Source organism: Lissotriton helveticus, chromosome 12 (assembly GCF_964261635.1).
Source record: "Lissotriton helveticus chromosome 12, aLisHel1.1, whole genome shotgun sequence".
Lineage (NCBI taxonomy): Eukaryota > Metazoa > Chordata > Amphibia > Caudata > Salamandridae > Lissotriton > Lissotriton helveticus.
Genome location: NC_136073.1, coordinates 740245990 through 740268629, shown reverse-complemented (window position 1 = coordinate 740268629; position 22640 = coordinate 740245990). Strand labels below are relative to the sequence as shown.

General features: G+C 46.8%; 1 protein-coding gene across 1 annotated transcript in view; it reads right to left on the bottom strand.

Moving 5' to 3' along the window:
• Window positions 1–2622: 2622 nt before the first annotated feature.
• The window catches only part of LOC144798118 (uncharacterized), a 42651-nt gene continuing 22633 nt past the window's right edge, over window positions 2623–22640 (bottom strand). Inside the window, exon 2 of the mRNA XM_078668876.1 lies at window positions 2623–3515. Coding sequence (XP_078525002.1) covers window positions 2623–3515 — 893 coding nt within the window. The remainder of the gene's footprint in view (window positions 3516–22640) is intronic.

Genomic DNA, 22640 nt, shown 5'->3' with positions numbered 1-22640 from the left:
AATTCGCAGGCCGCCCGCGCCACGCCATAGGAACGATGTCCCTTTCAAACCTGGTGGTTTCAACACCCGCTTCTGCCGTAGCCGCACCGTGGCCCGCCGCACGAACGAGTGTCCCAACACCCACACCACTTTCGAAGACATGCTATTAGTAGGAAGAGAAATGTAAACGTCAGCATTGTCATGTCAAAAACATCATTCCGTTGTCTCAAAGTAATTACAGCCGCACATAGTGCTTAAAACAGACCGATGACCAGCGCCCTACGCTTTTGACCGCTTCCGCCGGTAAGCCAGTGCCTGCCGCCAATGTTGCCGCCCCAATTCTGAATGAGTGTGAGGAATACCCGCTAGGATCCAGGCCCAGATGTAACAGCGCACGCTTAAAGATTGCCCTGAATTGGAACTGCGACAAGCATTCACCATGTTCATGTATGAACAGTGCCTGACTGCGCCCAGGCGGCCGAATCGCCATGGAGGACTCCATCCTGGCCACTGGATAAATCCCTGCCCCTGGTGCGGGGCCAAGTGAATCGTGGTCCCCTTCCCCAGAGGGTCTGTCTTGGATCTCCTTAGCACCAACACCAAGCCCCCGGCGACCAGGTTTGTATCCTGTCTCTGGAGCCCCCCAGTGTGGTCTGATTTAGAGGTCCCCACCAGTTCCCCCAGCCGAAATTCAACATAAACTGCTACGGTGAACGCAGCGCCAAACAGGATGCTCTCATAATCAGACGAGCACACTGACCATAGCGCTCCCACAATGCCCCCTAAGGTTTTTAGGTCTAAGGGCCTTCTCCAATCTTTCAGTCTAGCCCATCCAGACAGAGCTCTCCTTACCACGAAAGCCGCGCCAGGGTCGCACTGACCTGGCAGTTTGGCAAAGAAACCTATAGCCGTCACATGTGCCCTAGCATAAGAAGTTGGCCTCCCTTGTTCTCTCAGGGCTAGCAAGAAGTCCCAGAGCGCCCCTGTTGAAAAAAGCGCCGACTGGCTGGTGTGCTTAGCCAATGTCCTGTATGCTTGAAAGTGTTGATGGTAAGTCCTCCTAGTGCGCTCGCTCAAAGAGGCTCCCACTAGCCCAGCTAGACCGGGGCTCCAATCATCCACAGAGATGTCGGGAAAACAGTCATCTGTTCCTCTGTCTGCGGGTGATACCTTCGGAAATCCTGTAACTTGGAGCGAGACAAAACATCAGCAGCCAGATTCTCCACCCCTGGAATATGTGCTGCTCTAAAGAGCAGATTGAGCTTTAAACAAGCCAAGACTAAATACTTTAACAACATCAAAACATGTTTGCAAGTTGCTCCCTGCCTATTAATAGCTTCTACCACAGCCATGTTGTCTGACCAAAAAATGACTGACTTGTTCTTGAAGTCCTCGGACCAGACTTCTACTGCCACTACAATTGGGAATAACTCCAAGAAGGCTATGTTTTTTGTCAGGCCCCTTTCGTGCCAAGATGATGGCCTGTCGCCCCTGCACCAGTGAGAGCCCAAAACTGCTCCAAAACCAATGCTTCCTGCTGAATCCGTGACCATGCCTAAGTCTGTGCTGGATATAGTCGGTTCAGGCCAAATCACCTTACCATTGAATTCCTCCAGGAAGCTACGCCAAATCCTCAGGTCCTCCCTCACCTCAGCTTTTAATCGGACGTGATGGTGTTTCTGTGTCAAGCCTACCATAGCGCGCGCGATTGGCCTTGAAAATGGGCGCCCCATTGGAATAATTCTCTGGGCAAAATTTAACTGGCCCACCCAAACCTGTAGTTGATGCAGCGTGACTTTGGGACCTGCCAGAGCAGAATCTATTGCTTGCGAGAAGGTCTGTACTTTGTCTACTGGCAACCTACATTCTCCCTCGACTGTGTCTATTTCAATGCCCAAGAAAGACATGCTAGTCGCTGGCCCCACCGTCTTACCGGGGGCTAACGGTACTCCCAGTTCCTCAAACATCTCAACTAGCTTGCCAAAGGCTTGACCACACTTACTTGATGCTGGGGGACCCATGATCATGAAATCATCTAGGTAGTTTACCATGTCCTTGTGCCCTGTTCTGAAGACAAAAAACCCCACGGTAGCATAGAGTTGAACATCTCAATGTACTTACATGAAATCGCACAGCCCATTGGCATACACCTGTCATAGTAAAATTGGGAGTCTAGCTGAAAACATAGTATATGGTAATCCTCGGGATATACTGGCAAGAGCCTGAAAGCTGAATCAATGTCAGTCTTAGCCATGATGGCCTTGGGCCTTGGGCCCTAGATCGCACAGCGTCTGGAGTGCTGAGTCAAAGGAAGAATACGTAACCGAGCACAAGGACGGGTCAATAGCATCATTCACTGACACCCCCCTTGGCGCTGACAAATTGTGAATCACCCTGAACTGGCCAGGCTCTTTCTTAGGCACCACACCCAGAGGTGAACAGACAAATCCTGGCAAAGGGGGAGCGGAGAATGGGTCAGCCACCCGCCCCAGAGTCCTCTCTTTCTCTACCTTTTGTGAAACTACTGAGTGGTAACTACATGCTGACAAAAGATGATTGCAATAGTCCACTGGGGGTACCCCGTGAGCTGGAATGCGGAAACCTGTAGAAAACCCCTCAAATATAGACCTGGCTGCCTTCCTGTCAGGGTACTGATTTAGCCAGAAAATCAGCCTCCCCAAATCCACTGGTGTGGGTAACGTACTGCTGGGGAGGGGGCTTAGGCTCTCTCTCTTTCTCTTTGGATTTCTTAATGCATTTGAACTCGGGATGGGAAGGGTGGCCACAGTATGCACATGCGTGTTTGAACTTACATGCCTCTGGGGGCCAGGTGCACGTTTTCCGGTTAAAGGCCCAGCACGTCCCCCTTTTGTCCCCAGCGCCCCCTTGGGAAGTCCGAAAGGGCTGCTTCATGGGTGCTTTATTATTGACACTCTCTAACCAAACATTTACTTCTGTCTGGTCCCAACCCATGTCAGGATCATCGACTTTGGCCCATCTAAAGTCCCTATTGTAATCCAACCAGGCCCCCCCACCATACATTGTTTGTGCTTTCAAAATCTTATTGGCATAACATATCAAGGGTACAGCCAATTCAGGCTTCTTCTCTAACTTTACAATGGAAAATACATTGAAACCAAACAACCAATTAATAATGGATTCCTCTACCCTTGGTTTCCTATCTCTAAAGGAGCCTTCCTTCTCTTTAGACTCTACCTCTCTACTCTTAGGTCTAATCAGGGAAAATATATCCACAAATCCCCCCTTCCAAATTTTTTCTTTTGTTTCTGGCGTAACATGCACCGCCAACTTACCACGCTTGGATAACACAGACTCATGGCCACCAATTGGTGCGCACCCCTTATCTATCCCTTTGCCTCCGGACTCCACTGCCTTACCTCCAGAGGACCCTGCTGTCGTTCGTTGCGTGGGGGCCGCTTGACCCACCGCCAGGGGAGGCGTGTTCAAATCCTTCTTGTGTGCTTTGCACAAGAGGGCCACCTGCTTACTCAATTCGCCTAGCACTCCCCCGGTGCCTGTAGATGAGACCCAAGGTGCTACTGTCGAGCTGACTCCTCGCGCGCCTAATAGTGCCAAAAGTGTCGCCACCTAGGACAGTATGGTAGCTGTGGCAGTGTGCCCACCCTCCAATGCTGGCCCAGCCTGCCCAGTGGAGGCAGGAACTACCCCCCCTTGTGGCGCCCCCTGCGAGATTGGCGCCACCACTGGGACCACCTCTGGTACTATGGGGGTAGGGGGATTACGAGCAATAGGCACTAACACTGGGACCACCCCTGGTACTATGGGGGTAGGGGGATTAGGAGCAGGTGCCAAGGCCTTTAAAGCACCTCGAATCTCTGCCAAAATTGCGCCAATGTCATACAGCCCTTCCGCTGATGGCACGCTGATTGGCTGCAAGGGACTCAAAATAGGTTGTGGGGGGTTGCTGGGCACCGGCACAGCTGGAACAGGTACGGGCACGACGGGGACTGTACTGGGCACTGGTGCTGCTGGTACCACAGATATGGGAACTATATTTGGGAGCTACAGTGGCGCTGGAAGCCCTGAATCAGGCAAGCTAGGGACTGGCACCGCAGGGGCACTAGGTCCGGGCATTACTGGGGAAGAAGGTGCGGGGGGAGAGCCCTCTGGAACCTTGCTCACCCTCCCCTTCTTATTCAACCTGGGCTTCTTAACTAGGGGAGGAAAAGCTGCTTTAGGCGGGACTATGGTTCGCAGCGTCGCGCCCCGGGGATTGGCTCAGATACCTTCTCGCTATCTGACACTGGCGCCTCACCTCCTTGTTCCTCCTCACTACTATCATCATCCCTGCCCAATTTTGCGAGCACCAGCTACAACAGCTGTGCAATTTCTGATTCCCCTTCTTTCCGTTTCTGGTTGCGCTTGGGTGGCATTATGAACCCTTTTATGAAAATTACTGGTGCCTTTTCTCAGTTGTCTCAACCAATTTAACGCAGCCTACACCAATTAATGTAGCCCCTTATTCGTTCAGTCTTTAGCAATCCATGAAGTTTTTATATAACTGACGGCCCACTAGCCCTCCCAATCACTTTGTGTGTTTGCTTGTGCTTGTACTTGCACCTTCAGCCCCGTGTGCAAAATGGGTCCGTTCTCTTTCAATCCGACACCCAGCCGGCGGGATAACACCACGCAGAAGCAGAAAACCCCAACTCTGAAATTACCAAGGGGCGCTCACCCAACTATGGCACTGCACCCCTGCTGCAAACGCGCTCGCGCCAAAAAGACCGATACTTCAATGCAAGGCAAGCCGGAGGGCCCAATGCACGGCCAATCCCGCAGAAAAGCCCGCGAGTACCCGTGAGTCCAGCAAAACAACGGTCGCAATCAATCAGGAAGCGCACCTCCGACAAGCGAGGCTGCGCTGCCCTACCAACAATACGACACAGCCAAATCGAATAAGTCCACCCCCAGAAAATTCACGATTGCTCGCTATTGTTCTTCTCAACCTCCCGCTATGTGCCACACCAGATGAAGTGCCGCACGTCCCCGAGCACTGGCCTCCCGCCCAAACTATCGAGTGGCGAGGTCTCCGGAGAATGTGTACGGGAGGACTACTACAGTTAAAACAGCCCAGCTAGCGCCACTCTCATCCGCCCCAGCTTACGCGCACACAGATCAAGCGCTTGCCCGTCCTTAAACGCTGGTCTCCCGCTCGAAAAACCAGGAATCCAACCCCCTCAGACAATCCTCGGGACCAACTAGGGCGGCCAATTACCCGGACCCAGCCACATGCACGCGGAAAGCACACGATCCTTCCCCGCAAATCCGCTCGCCCCAGCACCCCAACACCTCACCTCAACACTGCTGCGCCCGAGCAGCAACGCTACCGACGCCTCGTAGAGTCCCGATGCCCGACGACCAAGGTGCAATACTCCGCTGCCGACCACGAAGCGCTACTCTCCCACGCGGTCATGAGGTCGAAGACCGCAGCCCTGGAGATTCAAAAGAAATCCCCGTTCAGGTGGGTGTCCAGCGCAGGAAAAAGAGGGCGAGCAGAGGTGTACCTGGGACTAAATAGCCCCCTTGGCTCTGCCCACCCCTCCTGAGGCTCCCGCCGGAAGTCCGTCATTCGCTGACCTGGAAGGACTTCATGTCTAGTAGCCAACTAACTACTGGACAAACTATGGGGGTGTAGCAGGGATCCGGGAGGCCGGGCCCTAAGGGCACGCTTGTCTAGATCTCGCGCTTTGCAGAGTGCTAATGCATTAGTCTGTCCCTGGCAATTAGCTGGCATAGAGTACTGAGGTGCCAGCGCCAACTGGCACAACTTATGCTAGAATTGTGCAATTGCCTGTGAGTTCCATAAGCACTCCATTGCAGGCCTGACAGTTTCACTGACAGTCTGTAAGCCCAACAGCAATCTTCGCACAGAGTAAAACAGGAAAAATCAATGTCTGGGGACATTATCACAACTCACCTCCTGAAATAGCGGTGTGAACTATAAAGTTAAATACAAGCTCCAAAATATATGGATTTGGTACTAATGAAAAAAATGGAACACCTACAACGTTATTTTTTGTTTCAATTTATGGTTTTGAGGTATGGACTGGCAGAGTGTACCCCAGTACTCAGTACATGAAGATTTTTGCACGAGGGTAAACAAATGGAACAAACAGAATTTGAAGTCTTTTGTTCCTACTTACCTAAGAAGGACTGGATGGAGCGAATCCATTTCCTTCCTCCTATAAAATGTGACACATAAAACTAATTTTCAGGCCAAATCGCTTTGCTCTGTTCTAATTACATAAGCAGCATAAGAAGACTCTTATACTGCTTATGTAATAATATGCTTATCGCATAATATGCTTGCTCTACTCCCTATCACATTATAAGCAGAAACAGTACAAAACAGTTTGTACTGAGCCTAGGTCACTTGATCTGGCCGCATATTTTATGGAGCTTAATGTAGCCTAGTGGGGGCCGACCTGTTCAGATCTCTCACTACAAGGAATAACATCACAGAGGGCAGTCCCTACTGCCAAACTCCAGCACTACTTTTCAGGGTCAGCTGGAGTGATGGATAAGCGTGTGCCTAGATGCGCCAGGACCACTACGATTGGCTGACTACGACTTTCTCCAAGTATTGCAATATGTCAGCAGTATCTCACAGTGCTCAGAAGCAGCCATAAGACACCATGCTAGCGCTACATAAAGCACCTACACAACTTCTGAGCTACATGAACCCCATATTAAATAAAGGAGCTAGCTCATTTTGATAGAAATGTCAATGCACTATGGTGAGTGTGGTAAAGGGAGGGCACAAGAAGGGCAAAGAGAGAGTAACAGAACAAAGAAAGACACAAGAACGACGCAGAGGTTTCCATATACTTTTTTGTCTGCAGCTCAGAATGACAGGGTTCATACCACTGAAACTGTGCACTAGGGTTAAAAAAAAATAATCATCCTCACACATTATTGTTGCTGCGTTAGGAATACAGAGAGGTACAAATTCATTTGGCTCATGTCCATATCAGAAAATATTGTTTTGCACCAAAGGTGAAAATGAAGGAAATTTATTTGGGAAAACATGTAATACGTAAAAATAATTTCAAGTGAGTCACAGAGGGCGCGATTCACAAAGGGACTTATGTGTAGTAAAGTTACCAGTGCTAAGTCTCCGCACTCTGGACGGAATCTCTGATGCGCACTGCAGAGTCTTGAGGAAATGTATTTTTGAATGGCAATAATTTTTTATAGGACTCCAGTGATTTTTACGTTGCCGTCTTGTGACAAACACTTTTCACCCGACCCACCTGGTCATTTTAGTTTGATGTACGAGGAAAATCTGTCGACACGACAAAAACCCATTTTTGCAGGCCCACATCCCTGATCAGGAATCGTCACCCGCCCAAGTCCTCTGTTCTCTGCAGAGTCATCAGAAAGTCACATGACCCTCACCCCAAGTTAATGAATCATTCTTCCTCTCCTGCTCCCAGCCTGATAACACATCCTCGTCACCTTAATCAGGTTATCTGGACAATGGTCTGACTGCTGAACTTTCATCCAGACAATCGAAGAATGGCTCGTAAAGCCGGGGCTTTTTGATCAAGACTGCTGGGCAAAGAAACCTGAGGAAACCAAGCCCTGATCAGAGCAAAGTTAACATTTGACTTCCCTTGACCAGGTCACCAACTGCAAACACTACCTCGATCCGGCTAATCAACAATAAACACTGCTCTGATTGGACAATGGTCTTGCAGCCAAAAGGCTGGAGTATGAAATGTAGAAAAGGCTTGTTAGCTACGGATTTAAGTAGCAGCCTCCTCTGTCGTGTCTTTGACTGGCTTTGGACTCTGTCCCATAGCCTGGGCTATTGAAATAAATCTGGGTTCCTCCTGCAGACGAAGGCTCCTGTGTATCCTTTTACTACGTATGAAGGGTATGGAAGATTTGAGCGGTTCCCCCGCTGCCAAGACCCTGTAAGTGGGTTATTCCGGTTCTTCAAATGGCGCCCGAATAGGAACTCCACGAGTACGGAGGTCAGGCCCTGTGGATGTGAGGAGGTGCACTGAGAGACTCTGACGGAGGCGCCCTACCCAAGGATTCTCGTAATATTCCGGTAGACCCGATGACTCACCCGGTGTTCCTCCCCACCCGGTCTGGGCCACTTCACCACCTTCTCGCTGGAGTCCCCTAGCAAATAATTTCTGGAACAGGACACAGCCCTATGTCTGCAGAAGAGAACTACCCCTGTAAGGTAAGGGTGGACTGATCATTCACCAAGTCTGCCTTTTATTGACTTTCGCAAAAGCCAATTTGTTATTGACTTTTGCCAAAGCCAAGCAAGCAAGGTGAATTTTTAAAAACCCGCTGGTGTCTGTTCTGTATGAAAACTGTATGAATAATTGTCCTTTGCAAAAGACAAGCAAGCGAGGTGAGTTTTAGGAACCCGCTGGTGTCTGATATCGGTTTTTAGCAAAACACACAAGATGATGGACGGAATGTTGCACAGTGGCAATACATTCACCCCCAGTCACAGATCTGGGTTTAATCCATCGTCAAGGTATCCTGGCTGATGAAGGCTGATAGCCAGAACCCGGTCCTAGGATGCTTGATTCCGGTCCAGGGAAGACATGGCTTGGCAGTTCGGTCTGGACTGTTCATATGAGGCACAGGGTCAAGACTGATTTGCATATGGCCATGTCTGAACTGGGGTGGCTTGGTGAGCAAAATAACGATGGATTAAACCCAGATCTGTGACTGGGGGTGAATGTCTTGCCATTGTGCAACATTCCGTCCATCATCTTGTGTGTTTTTCTGTTCACCCTATCTGGGAAGGGTATGCCCGGACATGGGTCCCGTGCTCACTAAGCCACGGGAGTCAAGGTATCCTGGCTGATGAAGGCTGATAGCCAGAAACCGGTCCTAGGATCCTTGATTCTGATCCAGGGAAGACATGGCTTGGCAGTTCGGTCTGGACTGTTCCTATGAGGCACAGGGTCAAGACTGATTTGCATATGGCCATGTCTGAACTGGGGTGGCTTGGTGAGCAAAATACCAATGGATTAAACCCAGATATGTGACTGGGGGTGAATGTCTTGCCATTGTGCAACATTCCGTCCATCATCTTGTGTGTTTTTCTGTTCACCCTATCTGGGAAGGGTATGCCCGGACATGGGTCCCGTGCTCACTAAGCCACGGGAGTCAAGGTATCCTGGCTGATGAAGGCTGATAGCCAGAAACCGGTCCTAGGATGCTTGATTCTGGTCCAGGGAAGACATGGCTTGGCAGTTCGGTCTGGACTGTTCATATGAGGCACAGGGTCAAGACTGATTTGCATATGGCCATGTCTGTACTGGGGTGGCTTGGTGAGCAAAATAACGATGGATTAAACCCAGATCTGTGACTGGGGGTGAATGTCTTGCCATTGTGCAACATTCCGTCCATCATCTTGTGTGTTTTTCTGTTCACCCTATCTGGGAAGGGTATGCCCAGACGTTGGGTCCGTGCTCACTAAGCCACGGGAGTCAAGGTATCCTGGCTGATGAAAGCAGATAGCCAGAAACCAGTCCTAGGATGCTTGATTCCGGTCCAGGGAAGACATGGCTTGGCAGTTCGGTCTGGACTGTTCCTATGAGGCACAGGGTCAAGACTGATTTGCATATGGCCATGTCTGAACTGGGGTGGCTTGGTGAGCAAAATAACGATGGATTAAACCCAGATCTGTGACTGGGGGTGAATGTCTTGCCATTGTGCAACATTCCGTCCATCATCTTGTGTGTTTTTCTGATATCTGTTTTTAAGCATGCCGGCCATTAGTAAATTCAAGAGGTTATGTTGTTGTATGTGAACCCAGGACTCCCAGCTGGAAGAGGCCTGCTCGCTTCCTCCAGAAGGAACTCCTGGCCATGCTATGTATATTAAATATGGCCCTGCTGCCATAATGTTTTCCTCATTGTGGGTGAAATACACAAAGAAAAGTAGCGCGGACTTACAGTGGCCATTTTTTGGCTCCTTTGATGCCCGTTCATGTTTGAGTCTGTTCGATTTTGGATAAAAGAGGTAGAACAGAGAACTAGGAAACAAAAGGCGCAAGAAAGAAAACAAGAACGAATGTCTATGGCCGACCACGCCAGAGAAAATTTGCAAAATAGAATGACCAAATCTGTAGAAATAGCCGATAGGGAGCATGGGGCCCGGGTACAGAAATGTTATCCAGTCCGTGAGGAAAAAGTAAAGGCCCATGTAGAGGGGGGAGAAGAAAGCGATTCTTTGCTTGATACCATGCTAGAAAGCCCTCCTGCATATGCCCCAATGTATCCTGCCCTGACGCCTCACACCCCGCATGTCTCCCTACCACCACCCGCTCCAGCCCCCACTGCCCCTCCTACCATTTCCCCTGTCACACCAGCCCTCCCGAGTTTTCCAATGACTTCGACAACACCCTTTAACTCTGTCCTTGCCGAGGGAATGACAACAAGTCACCACCAGTCCAGCCCTAGCGGCTTTACCCCTGCCCGTCCTTCTCCTGCTTCCCCGTGGTCTACAGTCAAACAAGACTTATGTAAGTTATTTAATTCCCCCCGATTAGCATCCTTACGCTCAGCAGTCAGCTTTTCGTCCCTTCAGGAGAAAGACCTACAGAGGCAACAATGTGAATGTTGGATGAGCAACAAAAATACTTATTCCTTTAAAGAAATATGGTCCACCTTTTCACAATGGACAATTATGGAACAAACCACCTGGGCTGAATATATGTGTGTTTTGATAACGCAAACATTTGAAAATGTGTCTGTTCAGATACCTACCGGATTGATGGACCTTAGGTCACAAGTAAAAAGGGGTGATGTCCAGGGAGAGGGGATGTTTAGTGCTATATCTGTTTTAGTAGCTTACCGTGACATGACTACCTTTTCAAATACCCCTTTAGAAACAGCTATGCCCATGAGAGAGGCGGCTTTGTTAGTGCACTTACCGACGCCCAAAATAATGGCCGTGGGGCTGTCGAAGCACACTGGCGCAGGCTTTGGGTTCATGTCCCTTGGAAAAGGTCAGAAGTAATGCAATTAAAAGGTCAGTTACCAGATCCCCGGAAGAATCTGGCTGCCTTTTACCGAGAGTTAGGCCAGATTATATCCGCAGGTACTCTTGTTCTGGAGGACATAGACTTACTTTTTGGTACAGTTGTACCCACTGAAATTTGGGATAAGATACGGCATACCGATCATGAAGTGGCATTGGGAGGTAAATGGGCCGACCTAGAGGCTATGGAAGAAGCAAGGATAGGAGGGGCTAAACCAGAAGCTGTCATCCTGACTTTGCCTAGTAAAATAATGACGTTTATGAAAACACTTTTACCGGAAACTGTCATCAATTGGGATAAAATTAACGCCTGTAGACAGCGAAAAGATGAAAAAGTGGCTGACTTCTTTACCCGTTTTGAGACTGAATACAAGGGACATAGTGGTCTGGACCCCCGGACTCCAGGTTCCGGTCCAGTGTTTGTCGACAAATTTGTCAGCAATTTACTTCCCGAGATCTCTGCCAGGCTTAAGAAGGTTGAGAGTACATGGCCTCCCCAAACTATGACCGGTATCTTGGCTATGGCTCAATATCATGAGAATAGGGAGAACGAAGATAAGGATAAGGAAAACAAGAAGGTTAGGGATCTTAAGACTAAGGCTCTTTTACAGCAAGCTTATCCTCCCCGACATCCCGATGCCTGCGTTAATGTTAGACCGCAATCCCAACACCCACCAAGGGTTCGCCAGTCCACCCCCTCCAGTCCTCAAGGTACAGGAGCCCTCCAAACCGATCAGTGTGCTTATTGTAAGGGGTACGGCCATTGGATAGATGAGTGTCCTGTATTAGCAGAAAACATAAGAACAGGGAGGACTCGGCCTCGCGCTCCCAGGGAAGCGAGGCCGACTCTGGATCATGGCCTGTCCCACCCACAGGATAAAGAACGTAGGCCCAGGGATGTCGCCCCCATCCGGCAACGCCCGACCAACAGGTTTGATGGGAACGAAGCAACACGCACTTATTATAATGATGATTATGATGAAATTGATGAAACAGGATCCTACCAAGCATAGGACAGCCAGGAAAGGGTTATTACCAGAGTGCAAATTCCAGTGGATCAAAGGGGCCCGTATGTTAAAATGTCAGTTGTGGGGAATGATAAGAATTTTCTTTTGGATACTGGGGCCACTAGGTCTTCTATTGCACGTCTGTCAGTCCCGGAGGCACCCCTTTCTGGCAATATGAATGTCTCCGTGGGTTTTGCAGGGACGCCCGTGACCAGTCCATTTTCTGAACCCCTCCCTCTCGTCATTGGCCCTGCACATGTTGATGCTCCCTTGGTCCTTACTACAGGTTGCAGTGAGAACTTGCTAGGTTTGGATTTACTAAAAGACCTGTATGCGACCATATCATGTAGTCCCCAAGGTGTATCCCTAACAATCTCCCGACTGCAGCTTCCTACATGTATCTGTCTGGTCCTCTCCCACCTGAGTTGCAGTCTTTACCTTCCTCCCTCTGGGCATCATCAGACACTGATGTAGGGTGTCTCAACATTCCCCCTCATGTGGTACGCATCCAGCCAGGCGCACTTCTCCCCCGCCTTCGGCAGTATCGACTGCCCGCGGAAGGAGAAATGGCCCTGTTGACAATAATATTCGAATTGATGGACAAAGGCGTAGTGGAGGAGACACGTGTCAATATCTGTAACAGTCCCATTATTCCCGTTCTTAAAAAGACAAATGGAGATGCTCTCTCCCCTAAAATATACAGATTTGTGATTGACCTAAGAGCCCCTAACAAAATAACAATATCCCAATATCATGTTGTTCCCGACATCACTGCCCTCTTGACAATGGTTCCCTCTGACGCCACACACTTCTCTGTCATTGACCTGAAGAATGCCTTCTTCAGTATACCCATACATCCTGACAGTAGACAATTTTTTGGTTTCTCCCTTGGTGGGCGGAGTTTCAGATTCTGCCGCGCCCCCAAGGGTTTACCGAGAGCCCTAGCATCTACAGCCAAGCCCTAAAAAGCCAACTAGACTCCTTGGAACTTCTTGAGAATTCAACACTATTGCAGTATGTAGATGACCTCCTCATTGCTGCAAACTTTGCCCCAACATGTAAAGAAGCTACTTTCTGTCTGTTACGCCACCTTGCCCTCCACAACCACAAAGTTTCTTTAAAAAAGTTTCAGTTTTGTCAAGAGAAGGTGACCTATTTAGGTCATCTCCTCTCGAAGGAGGGAAGGCAACTCACCGCTGATCGTGTGGCCATTATCAATGCTATGACGGCCCCACGAACACAAAAGCAGGTACAAGCTTTCATAGGCCTAACCTCATACTGCAGACAGTGGATTTCAAATGTTTCGGCCATGGTCAAACCCCTTCTTGCCCTGACCACCAAGGAAGTATCAGACAATTCTTTTCCATGGACTACAGTGCATGCGCAGGCCTTTGAAGATTTGAAGAAGGCCCTGTGTACTGCTCCAGTCCTCGGTACCCCTGACTATGGCAAACAATTTTTTCTTTTTGTACATGAGACAGATGGCTGTGCATGCGCAGTCTTGACCCAGATGTTTGGAGGTCACCAACGGCCATGTGCCTATTTTTCAGCCACCTTAGATCCTGTTGCGAGTGCTCTCCCAGGATGCTTATGGGCGACAGCTGCGGCCGCCCTCATGGTCCGTCAGAGTGCGGGAATCGTCATGAACTCCCCTCTGACCCTGATGGTCCCCCATTCTGTAGACACCCTCCTTAAGAACACCAAGACACAGTACCTCACTAGCGCACGACTTACAGGGTATGAACTAACACTCTTTGCCAGCCACATTAACATCAAAAGATGCACTGCACTAAACCCCGCCACATTACTTCCACTAGACAATCCAGATGCCCGCTCAGACCCACATGACTGAACTTCTAAGGACAGAGGACGAGACAAAGGGACGGGTTGACTTACAGAATACCCCGATAGAGGACCCAGAAGGTACACTATATGTAGAGGGATCATGTCTCAGGAGGCCAGATGGTAACACTTCAGCTACCTATGCACTCACAACATTAGAAAAGGTCGTCGAAACAGCTCAAATCCCGCAGTGTTCTGCCCATGCCGCAGAACTAGTGGCCCTCACTAGAGCCTGTGAGTTAAGCAAGGGTATAACGGTGAATATCTACACCGACAGCCAGTATGCCTTCAGGGTGGCCCACAACTTCTAGAGGTTATGGAAAGAAAGGAATTTCCTTACTTCCCATGGGACCAAGATCCAACACCTCCTAATACACCGACTGTTAGACTCTCTGTCACTCCCCAAAAAGGTGGCCATTATGAAATGTCAAGCCCATAAGAAGGTGACAGACGATGTCGGGAAAGGCAATGATCTGGCTGATCAGACGGCCAGACAAACAGCGCTGAGGAAGAGGGAAGGAATATATATAGGAGGTCCCGCTAGGTGGGTGACAGAAGTGGGCATGGTTGAAAATACAGTGCAAAGTGTGCTTGACATTCAGTCCCATACTACTCCTGAAGAACTCGGAGTGTGGAAAGATCACTTAGCAAAGGAGGGAAGTGATGGTTGCTGGGTCTGTACAACCACGGAGAGACAATGGATGTTGCCTGACAGTCACGTGCTGGCCGTAGTTACAATGGCCCATAGTCCCGCCCACATTAGCGCAAAAGGAATTTGTAAACTATTGGAACCTACATGGTACAACTCCAAAATACCAGCATATGCTGAAAAGCTGGTTAAAACATGTATGGTTTGCCTAATGTACAACCCCGGAAAAGGCACCGTTACTCCTAAGGGAGGATTCTCTCCTCCTACCTTCCCGTTTGAAGTCCTCCAACTGGACTATATCCAGATGGACAGGTGCGTGAACTTAAAATATGTCCTGGTAGTGGTCTGTGCATTCAGTCGATGGGTGGAAGCCTACCCCGTCAAAGACTGCACTGCTATCACTACCGCCAAAGTACAACTCAAGGAGTACTTCCCACGCTTTGGTTTGCCCCGTTTGGTCTGGAGCGACAACCGGACACACTTTACAGCTCAAATCATGGATCATGTCTGTACAGCACTGGGCATAAAGCAAAAATTTCACGCCGCTAACCACCCCCAGTCAGCAGGTCTAGTGGAAGTATACAATGGCATCCTAAAAACTAAAATGGCCAAAATAGTAGCTGAGACCGGTGTCACTTGGGTTGATGCTCTGCCCTTGGCCCTACTGTCCACTAGAAAAACGGCCCACACCAGGATAGGATTATCCCCACATGAGATTGTATTCAGGAGGCCTGCCAATGTCTGGGGTGTCCCTCGACCTAAGAAACTGTCAGATGTTGAATACCCTGTATTGACCGATTACCTGTACAATCTAACTCACAACTTTCGTACTCTTTACCACCAGGTGCACGAGGCCATACCGGACAAAAGCGAGGGCCCAGGACACGTCATCCAACCTGGGGACTGGGTCCTGATCAGGAATGTCCAGCGGACCAAGAGCCTCGAGCCCCGCTGGACACAGCCACGCCGAGTTCTGTTGGCCACCCGCACCGCTGTGAATGTGGATGGTCGGAAGAACTGGGTACACTCTACCCACTGCCGGCGTGTCCCTCTGCCTCTCCCCTATGATCAGTGGGTGAGGGAAGGACTGGGAGACACAGAAACAGAGACAGTGCCAACCTTCATCCCGTTCAGCGATGCCAGGCTACATTCCACATCTACGGAGGCAGAAAGTGACAATATTCTTAACACTGCTCAAGAACTACTGTTTCCTGACCACACAATCCCTGCCTCCAACAGATACAATTTACGTTCCAGAGGGAAGGCTTGCCCTTGACTTCGCCAGGTGCCAAAGGCTGTAGGGCTGTGATCCTCCCAGGCTGAGAGTAGTGCCGTTTGTAAGACTGAGGTAAACCACAAGGGCCCTCAGCCCTCTGCATTCAGGCGAAGCAACCACCAATCACAGACAGCCACTAGGGGTCCCTGGCTTAGCACAATGGCCGCCTTCCCAAACACCCGTATCCAGAAACGAGATGCCAGTCTCTGACATAGCAGATGCTTCCTAGTCACAGTGGTGACACTGTTTGTCTCCCTCCTTCTATCTATCCGTGGTTGGCTCTTGCTGATCTCCCATCCTGCTACATCACCGACTCCTATCCCGACTCCTGCAGAGCATCAGTACTATTCTTTGCCATACCACGAATTACCCCGCCGTGCAGAATTTTTGAATAACACCTTCATCCAAATGCTACATCACCACCAACTCATCATGAATACTTCCAACTGCTGGGTGTGCGGACTGATACCACATTCCATGCTACATCCTGTCCCTTTCTTTACTTATCCATTTTCCATCTCTGGGTCTTGCCTTGCATGGTGGATGTTGATGCAGGAGGCCTTCACTATCAATGGCGCTGCCCATCCTGTCCTTGGAACATTCTGTGATGACTTCTGGCAGAACAGATCTGGCAACACCAGTGCTCCTTTTGGCCCGACCATCTCTTCCACCTTGCTACTACCACCAGATGAACTCGGTGAGATGGTAGTATATAATTCCACCACTCGACAAACATTTTCAAGGTTCCGCACAAGAAAGATACTGCCCAATGAAAGAGACACTTTGAACGTTATAAATGTACAAGGCCGTGTCTGCGGTGCAGAGCAGGAATATCGTCAGAGAAATATCGTCTGACATAAATATCCCCGCAGAAATATCGAATTGAAGAAATATCGATAACAAAAATATAGTTTGACCAGAATATCGACAGACAGGTAAGTAATATCGATAACAATAATATAGTTGTAATAAATATCGTTTACAAAAATATAGTTTACAAAAATATCGATTTTTTAATAATGTCATGTACATTAGTGTTTTTAATGAGAATTGTTTTTCATTTTAATATATGTTTTTGAATTTTAATAGTTATTAATGTATATTATGTTGAATTTTGTGTTATTAATTCCGTAGTGGGTTGTGGGTTTATAGGGAAATAGGGTGGGAAGTAATTTAAATATATGAAATTAATTGATTAATTAATGTGTTAATTTAATAATTATCTTTTAATTAATTTCAATTAGTCAAATATTAATTAATTATGTTAATTAATTAATTATGTTATTTAGTTATGTTAATTGTTTAATTAATTTTAGGTGTGTGTAGTGGAGTTTATATGTGTAAATGGTGTGAAGTAATTAAATTGATATTGATTGATTATTAATTACTTTATACATTAATTACCATTAATTAATTATTAAATATAAATTGTAAATAAATGTAGGTTTGTGTTGTGGTGTTTATAAGTGTATATGGTGTGAAATCTGTCAATTAAATAAATAATTAATTAATTAAAAAAATAGTTTAATTATCATTAATTAGTAAATATTAAATGTAATTGTGTAATTATTTTTAGGTCTGTGGTGGATATTATAGTGTTAAATAATGTTTTAATATATATTTTTTTATTATCTTTGTTAATGATAAAATATTTAAATGTATATATTAATTATGTTTATATTGCAAATTAAATTAAATAAAAAATTTGATAGTTTGATTTTTTAATTGTTTTGGATTCCAGCGCTTTCCCTACAGTTGTACCCTGTGGAGTGGGAATAGTAATTTTCACCCCTACGCTATCCAACGCTTTCCCTACTGTTGCACTCTCTGGAGTGGGAATAGTAATTTTTACCCCTACGCTATCCAGCGCTTTCCCTACTGTTGCACCCTTTGGAGTGGGAATAGTAATTTTTACCTCTACGCTATCCAACGCTTTCCCTACTGTTGCACTCACTGGAGTTGGAATAGTAATTTTTACCCTTACGCTATCCAACGCTTTCCCTACTGTTGCACCCTTTGGAGTGGGAATAGTAATTTTTACACCTACGCTATCCAATGCTTTCCCTACTGTTGCACCCTCTGGAGTGGGAATAGTAATGTTTACTCCTACGCTATCCAACGCTTTCCCTACTGTTGCACCCTCTGGAGTGGGAATAGTAATTTTTACCCCTACGCTATCCAGCGCTTTCCCTACTGTTGCACCCTTTGGAGTGGGAATAGTAATGTTTACCTCTACGCTATCCAGCGCTTTCCCTACTGTTGCACTCACTGGAGTTGGAATAGTAATGTTTACCCCTACGCTATCCAACGCTTTCCCTACTGTTGCACCCTCTGGAGTGGGAATAGTAATTTTGACCCCTACGCTATCCAACGCTTTCCCTACTGTTACACCCTTTGGAGTGGGAATAGTAATGTTTACACCTACGCTATCCAATGCTTTCCCTACTGTTGCACCCTCTGGAGTGGGAATAGTAATTTTTACTCCTACGCTATCCAACGCTTTCCCTACTGTTGCACCCTCTGGAGTGGGAATAGTAATTTTTAGCCCTACGCTAGCCAGCGCTTTCCCTACTGTTGCACCCTTTGGAGTGGGAATAGTAAGTTTTTACCTCTACGCTATCCAGCGCTTTCCCTACTGTTGCACTCACTGGAGTTGGAATAGTAATTTTTACCCCTACGCTATCCAACGCTTTCCCTACTGTTGCACCCTCTGGAGTGGGAATAGTAATTTATACCCCTACGCTATCCAACGCTTTCCCTACTGTTGCACCCTTTGGAGTGGAAATAGTAATTTTTTACCCCTACGCTATCCAATGCTTTCCCTACTGTTGCAATCTCTGGAGTGGGAATAGTAATTTTTACCCCTGCGCTATCCAGTGCTTTCCCTACTGTTGCACCCTCTGGTGTGGGAATAGTAATTTTAACCCCACGCTATCCAGCGCTTTCCCTACTGTGGCACCCTTTGGAGTGGGAATCGTAATTGTTACCCCTTCGCTATCAAATGTTTTAACTACTAATGTTTTAATTTGTTATTAAATGTATGTATTATTATTTTTAAATACTTTTATGTGTTAATTAAATATAGAAAATGTTATTTTATTCAAAATGTTTTATATATGTTTTATTTCATTTTTATATAATTATTAAAGTTTATTAATTAAATAAAGATAATAATAAAATGTATTTAAGAAAATATATGTATAGGTACACATTTAATAAGTTTATAATGATTAAATTAAGTGTATTTGTTATAAATAGTTAAAATATAAATGTAATGTAATTAAATTTTGTTAATAATATTAATAATATTTAATTATTTAATTTAAGTTATAATATTTTTTAAAGTCGATATTTTTTACATCTATATTTTTTACATCTATATTTTTGAGTCGATATTATTGTACTTACCTATTTAAGTATAGGGAGTCGATATTTTTGTAATCGATATTTTTACATCTATATTTTTGTGAACTATATTTTTGTAATCGATATTTAAACATGGAACCGTGTCTGCATCCATGGCCTAGGGCCTAAGACAGTTGGCACCAGTATATGTGACATCACTAAGACACTAAACTCTACATCTCCTCCGAAGATGGTGGCATCCCCCAACACCTACTTTATCTGTGGAACTGCCGCCTACACTTGGCTCCCTCGTAACTGGTCTGGTACCTGCTATCTGGCCTTCCTCCTTCCACCAACATATTCCACCCATGGAGATTACCATCTGACAATGAAGGGTACCCTGCGACGCTCTCGTAGGGATGTCATATCAGCCGAAGATACAGCAGGCCAGGAAGCTGGGGATTTCTTCAAAGGTATACTTCCATTCTGGGGCCCCATGGCAAACAGTCGAGCTATCCGAGGACTGACCAGGGTCCTTGAGGCCACCATCACAGTAACAGCTGGTGCCCTCTCCAACATCACTGCGGAGCTGCAGGCGGACCGCCTCTTAATGCTCCAAAACCGCATGGTACTGGACGTCATCCTGGCTGATCGTGGTGGCGTATGTAAATTGATCGGCTCCAGCTGCTGCGTGTACATCCCGGACAACGCACCTACCGTGTACGATGCCATCCAACGTCTGCATCGTCTCTCTTCCGAGGTACATCTGGATGAAGGCAATTGGTCCCTCACCGGCTGGATCTGGGGCCTTCTTTCCCAGTGGGGTTGGAAGGTCCTCATCTTCCTTGCATTGGGAGTAGCTGTCCTGGTCTCCTGCTCTCTGTGTTTCCAATGCCTGCCAGTGCTCTGTACTATGTGTGCCCAGACCATCAAGCCTCCGCCATCAAGCATTCACAACACCAATATGATGGTAATGGTCCAGCAAGAAACAGATGGGCTTATGAACATTGACATTTCATAAAGTATTTGCCACTCTATGGCAAAAGGAGGGTCTGAGGAAATGCATTTTTGAATGGCAATCATTTTTTATAGGACTCCAGTGATTTTTACGTTGCCATCTCGTGACAAACACTTTTCACCCGACCCACCTGGTCATTTTAGTTTGATGTACGTGGAAAATCTGTCGACACGACAAAAACCCATTTTTGCAGGCCCACATCCCTGATCCGGAATCGTCACCCGCCCAAGCCCTCTGTTCTCTGCAGAGTCATCAGAAAGTCACATGACTCTCACCACGAGTTAATAAATCATTCTTCCTCTCCTGCTCCGAGCCTGATAACACATCCTCGTCACCTTGATCAGGTTATCTGGACAATGGTCTGACTGCTGAACTTTCATCCAGACAATCGAAGAATGGCTCGTAAAGCCGGGGCTTTTTGATCAAGACAGCTGGGCAAAGAAACCTGAGGAAACCAAGCCCTGATCAAAGCAAAGCTAACATTTGACTGTGTACCTTCCCTTGACCAGGTCACCAACTGCAAACACCACCTGGTTCCGGCTAATCAACAATAAACACTGCTCTGATTGGACAATGGTCTTGCAGCCAAAAGGCTGGAGTATGAAATATATAAAAGGCTTGTTAGCTACAAATTTAAGTAGCAGCCTCCTCTGTCGTGTCTTTGACTGGCTTTGGACTCTGTCCCATAGCCCGGGCTTTTGAAATAAATCTGGGGGGCATATTATCAAGCCTGTGCGATAAAATTATCGCAGATTTGTCGGCCGAAAACGGCCGATAAAGCGGCGATAATGGGCTTGATAATATGCTCTATGGAATTCCAATCGAAGCCCATGTTAGATGTCTTCACATCTAACATGGGCTTCGATTGGAATTCCTTAGAGCATATTATCAAGCCCATTATCGCCGCTTTATCGTGCGTTTTCGGCCGATAAAGCTGCGATAATTTTATCGCACAGGCTAGATAATATGCCCCTGGGTTCCTCCTGCAGATGAAGGCTCCTATGTCTCCTTTTACTACGTATGAAGGGTATGGGAGATTTGAGCGGTTCCCCCGGTGCCGAGACCCTGTAAGTGGGTTATTCCTGTTCTTCAGTCTCCTGCGGTAGGGAGATTTCGCCACGGGAGATTTTAACAAAGATACCCTAACTAATTAAATTCCATGAAAACTGGTTTTGTACTATTTTGCAGGTGCTTGTTTAATAAAATTGGAATAAATATGATTTTGCCTCTGGCTCAGACTTCTACTTCACATTTGAAAAGTGGAGAAAATGTAGTTTATGCATTTAGTAGGTAACTGCAGGAATAGTCTAAAATGAGCTCTGTGTTTTACCTAATGCAAACATAATCTGCTTCATTCTGCATTGCACAATCAGCAAAACTAGTGGAAGGCATGGCCGCTTATGTCTACATTACACAACAGCACTCAGTTGAGAAGGAGGAGAGAACGAGTTAACTGGCAGCAATTTAGATCTATCACCTTTTGGTTTAAAACCAATTTCTTCAGCAGGTGCATAGGCCTTTGTTTCTTCCTTACAGTACTAAAAGAATGGGTGTGAAAATAAAGATATAATTATGCAGAGTACAAGAACAAACAAGCATTGGCAATGCCAACAGGTCACGCATTTGTGAAAGTTAGAGCTATTGGCGTTGTAAATGGCAATGTATTTTCTCCATGTGTTTTTGCTTAGAGTGGAGTGGAAGTATGTGGTACACAAGGAGGAGCAGACAACGAGGCCTGGGTACTGTAGCAAAAACGACGCTGCAGAGAAAGGCAGAAAAAGGTAGAAGTAATCGTGGAGCTGGTTGAATTCACCCTCTTGGAGTGCTAACAGGGCGTGTGACTATTCTTTGAAATAGGAAGTAGCCTACCACAAATTATTATCCAATTTCATACAGGGTGTTGGTTATTTTGAAGATGAATGTTTGGACAGTGATTGAACCTGGGCTTGAGATGGTGGTGTAGAACTGGTCCTTGGTGAGGCACAGTTCTTTTTGAGTGCAGTGAAAAGTGTTAATTTTTCTGTGGCTCTTTTTGCAGATTGTGTTCTGCTGCTCATTAGAAGAAGGCGCAGGAATTTAATTCATGGTCAACTGCTTCACAGCCCTAGTGTTGATGAACTCAAGTGTATTGCTGCATTACTGAAAAGCAATAGACCCGATAGTGGATTCTACATTTGTAGCTGAAGCTCAAGGGTGTTAGAAGCACCAGGCAAAATTACAGTTTGTCATTAGAGTGCTCCCCAAAAGGCTATCTGCTGTAATCTAGAATTGTGTAAATAATAGTGACAGAGAACTTAAGAGTGTGCAGAGCCAAGAGCACTGACTTAATTTATGATAGTTTATGATAGTGAAGAAGAACATTTGTGTGGGCTGGAAGGTTCCTATCCTGCTTGGCGATAGTGAGGTATCCCCATGTTGCTTCTTTTGTTGGCTCTGTAAGGCAGATGCCTACAGTGTCCC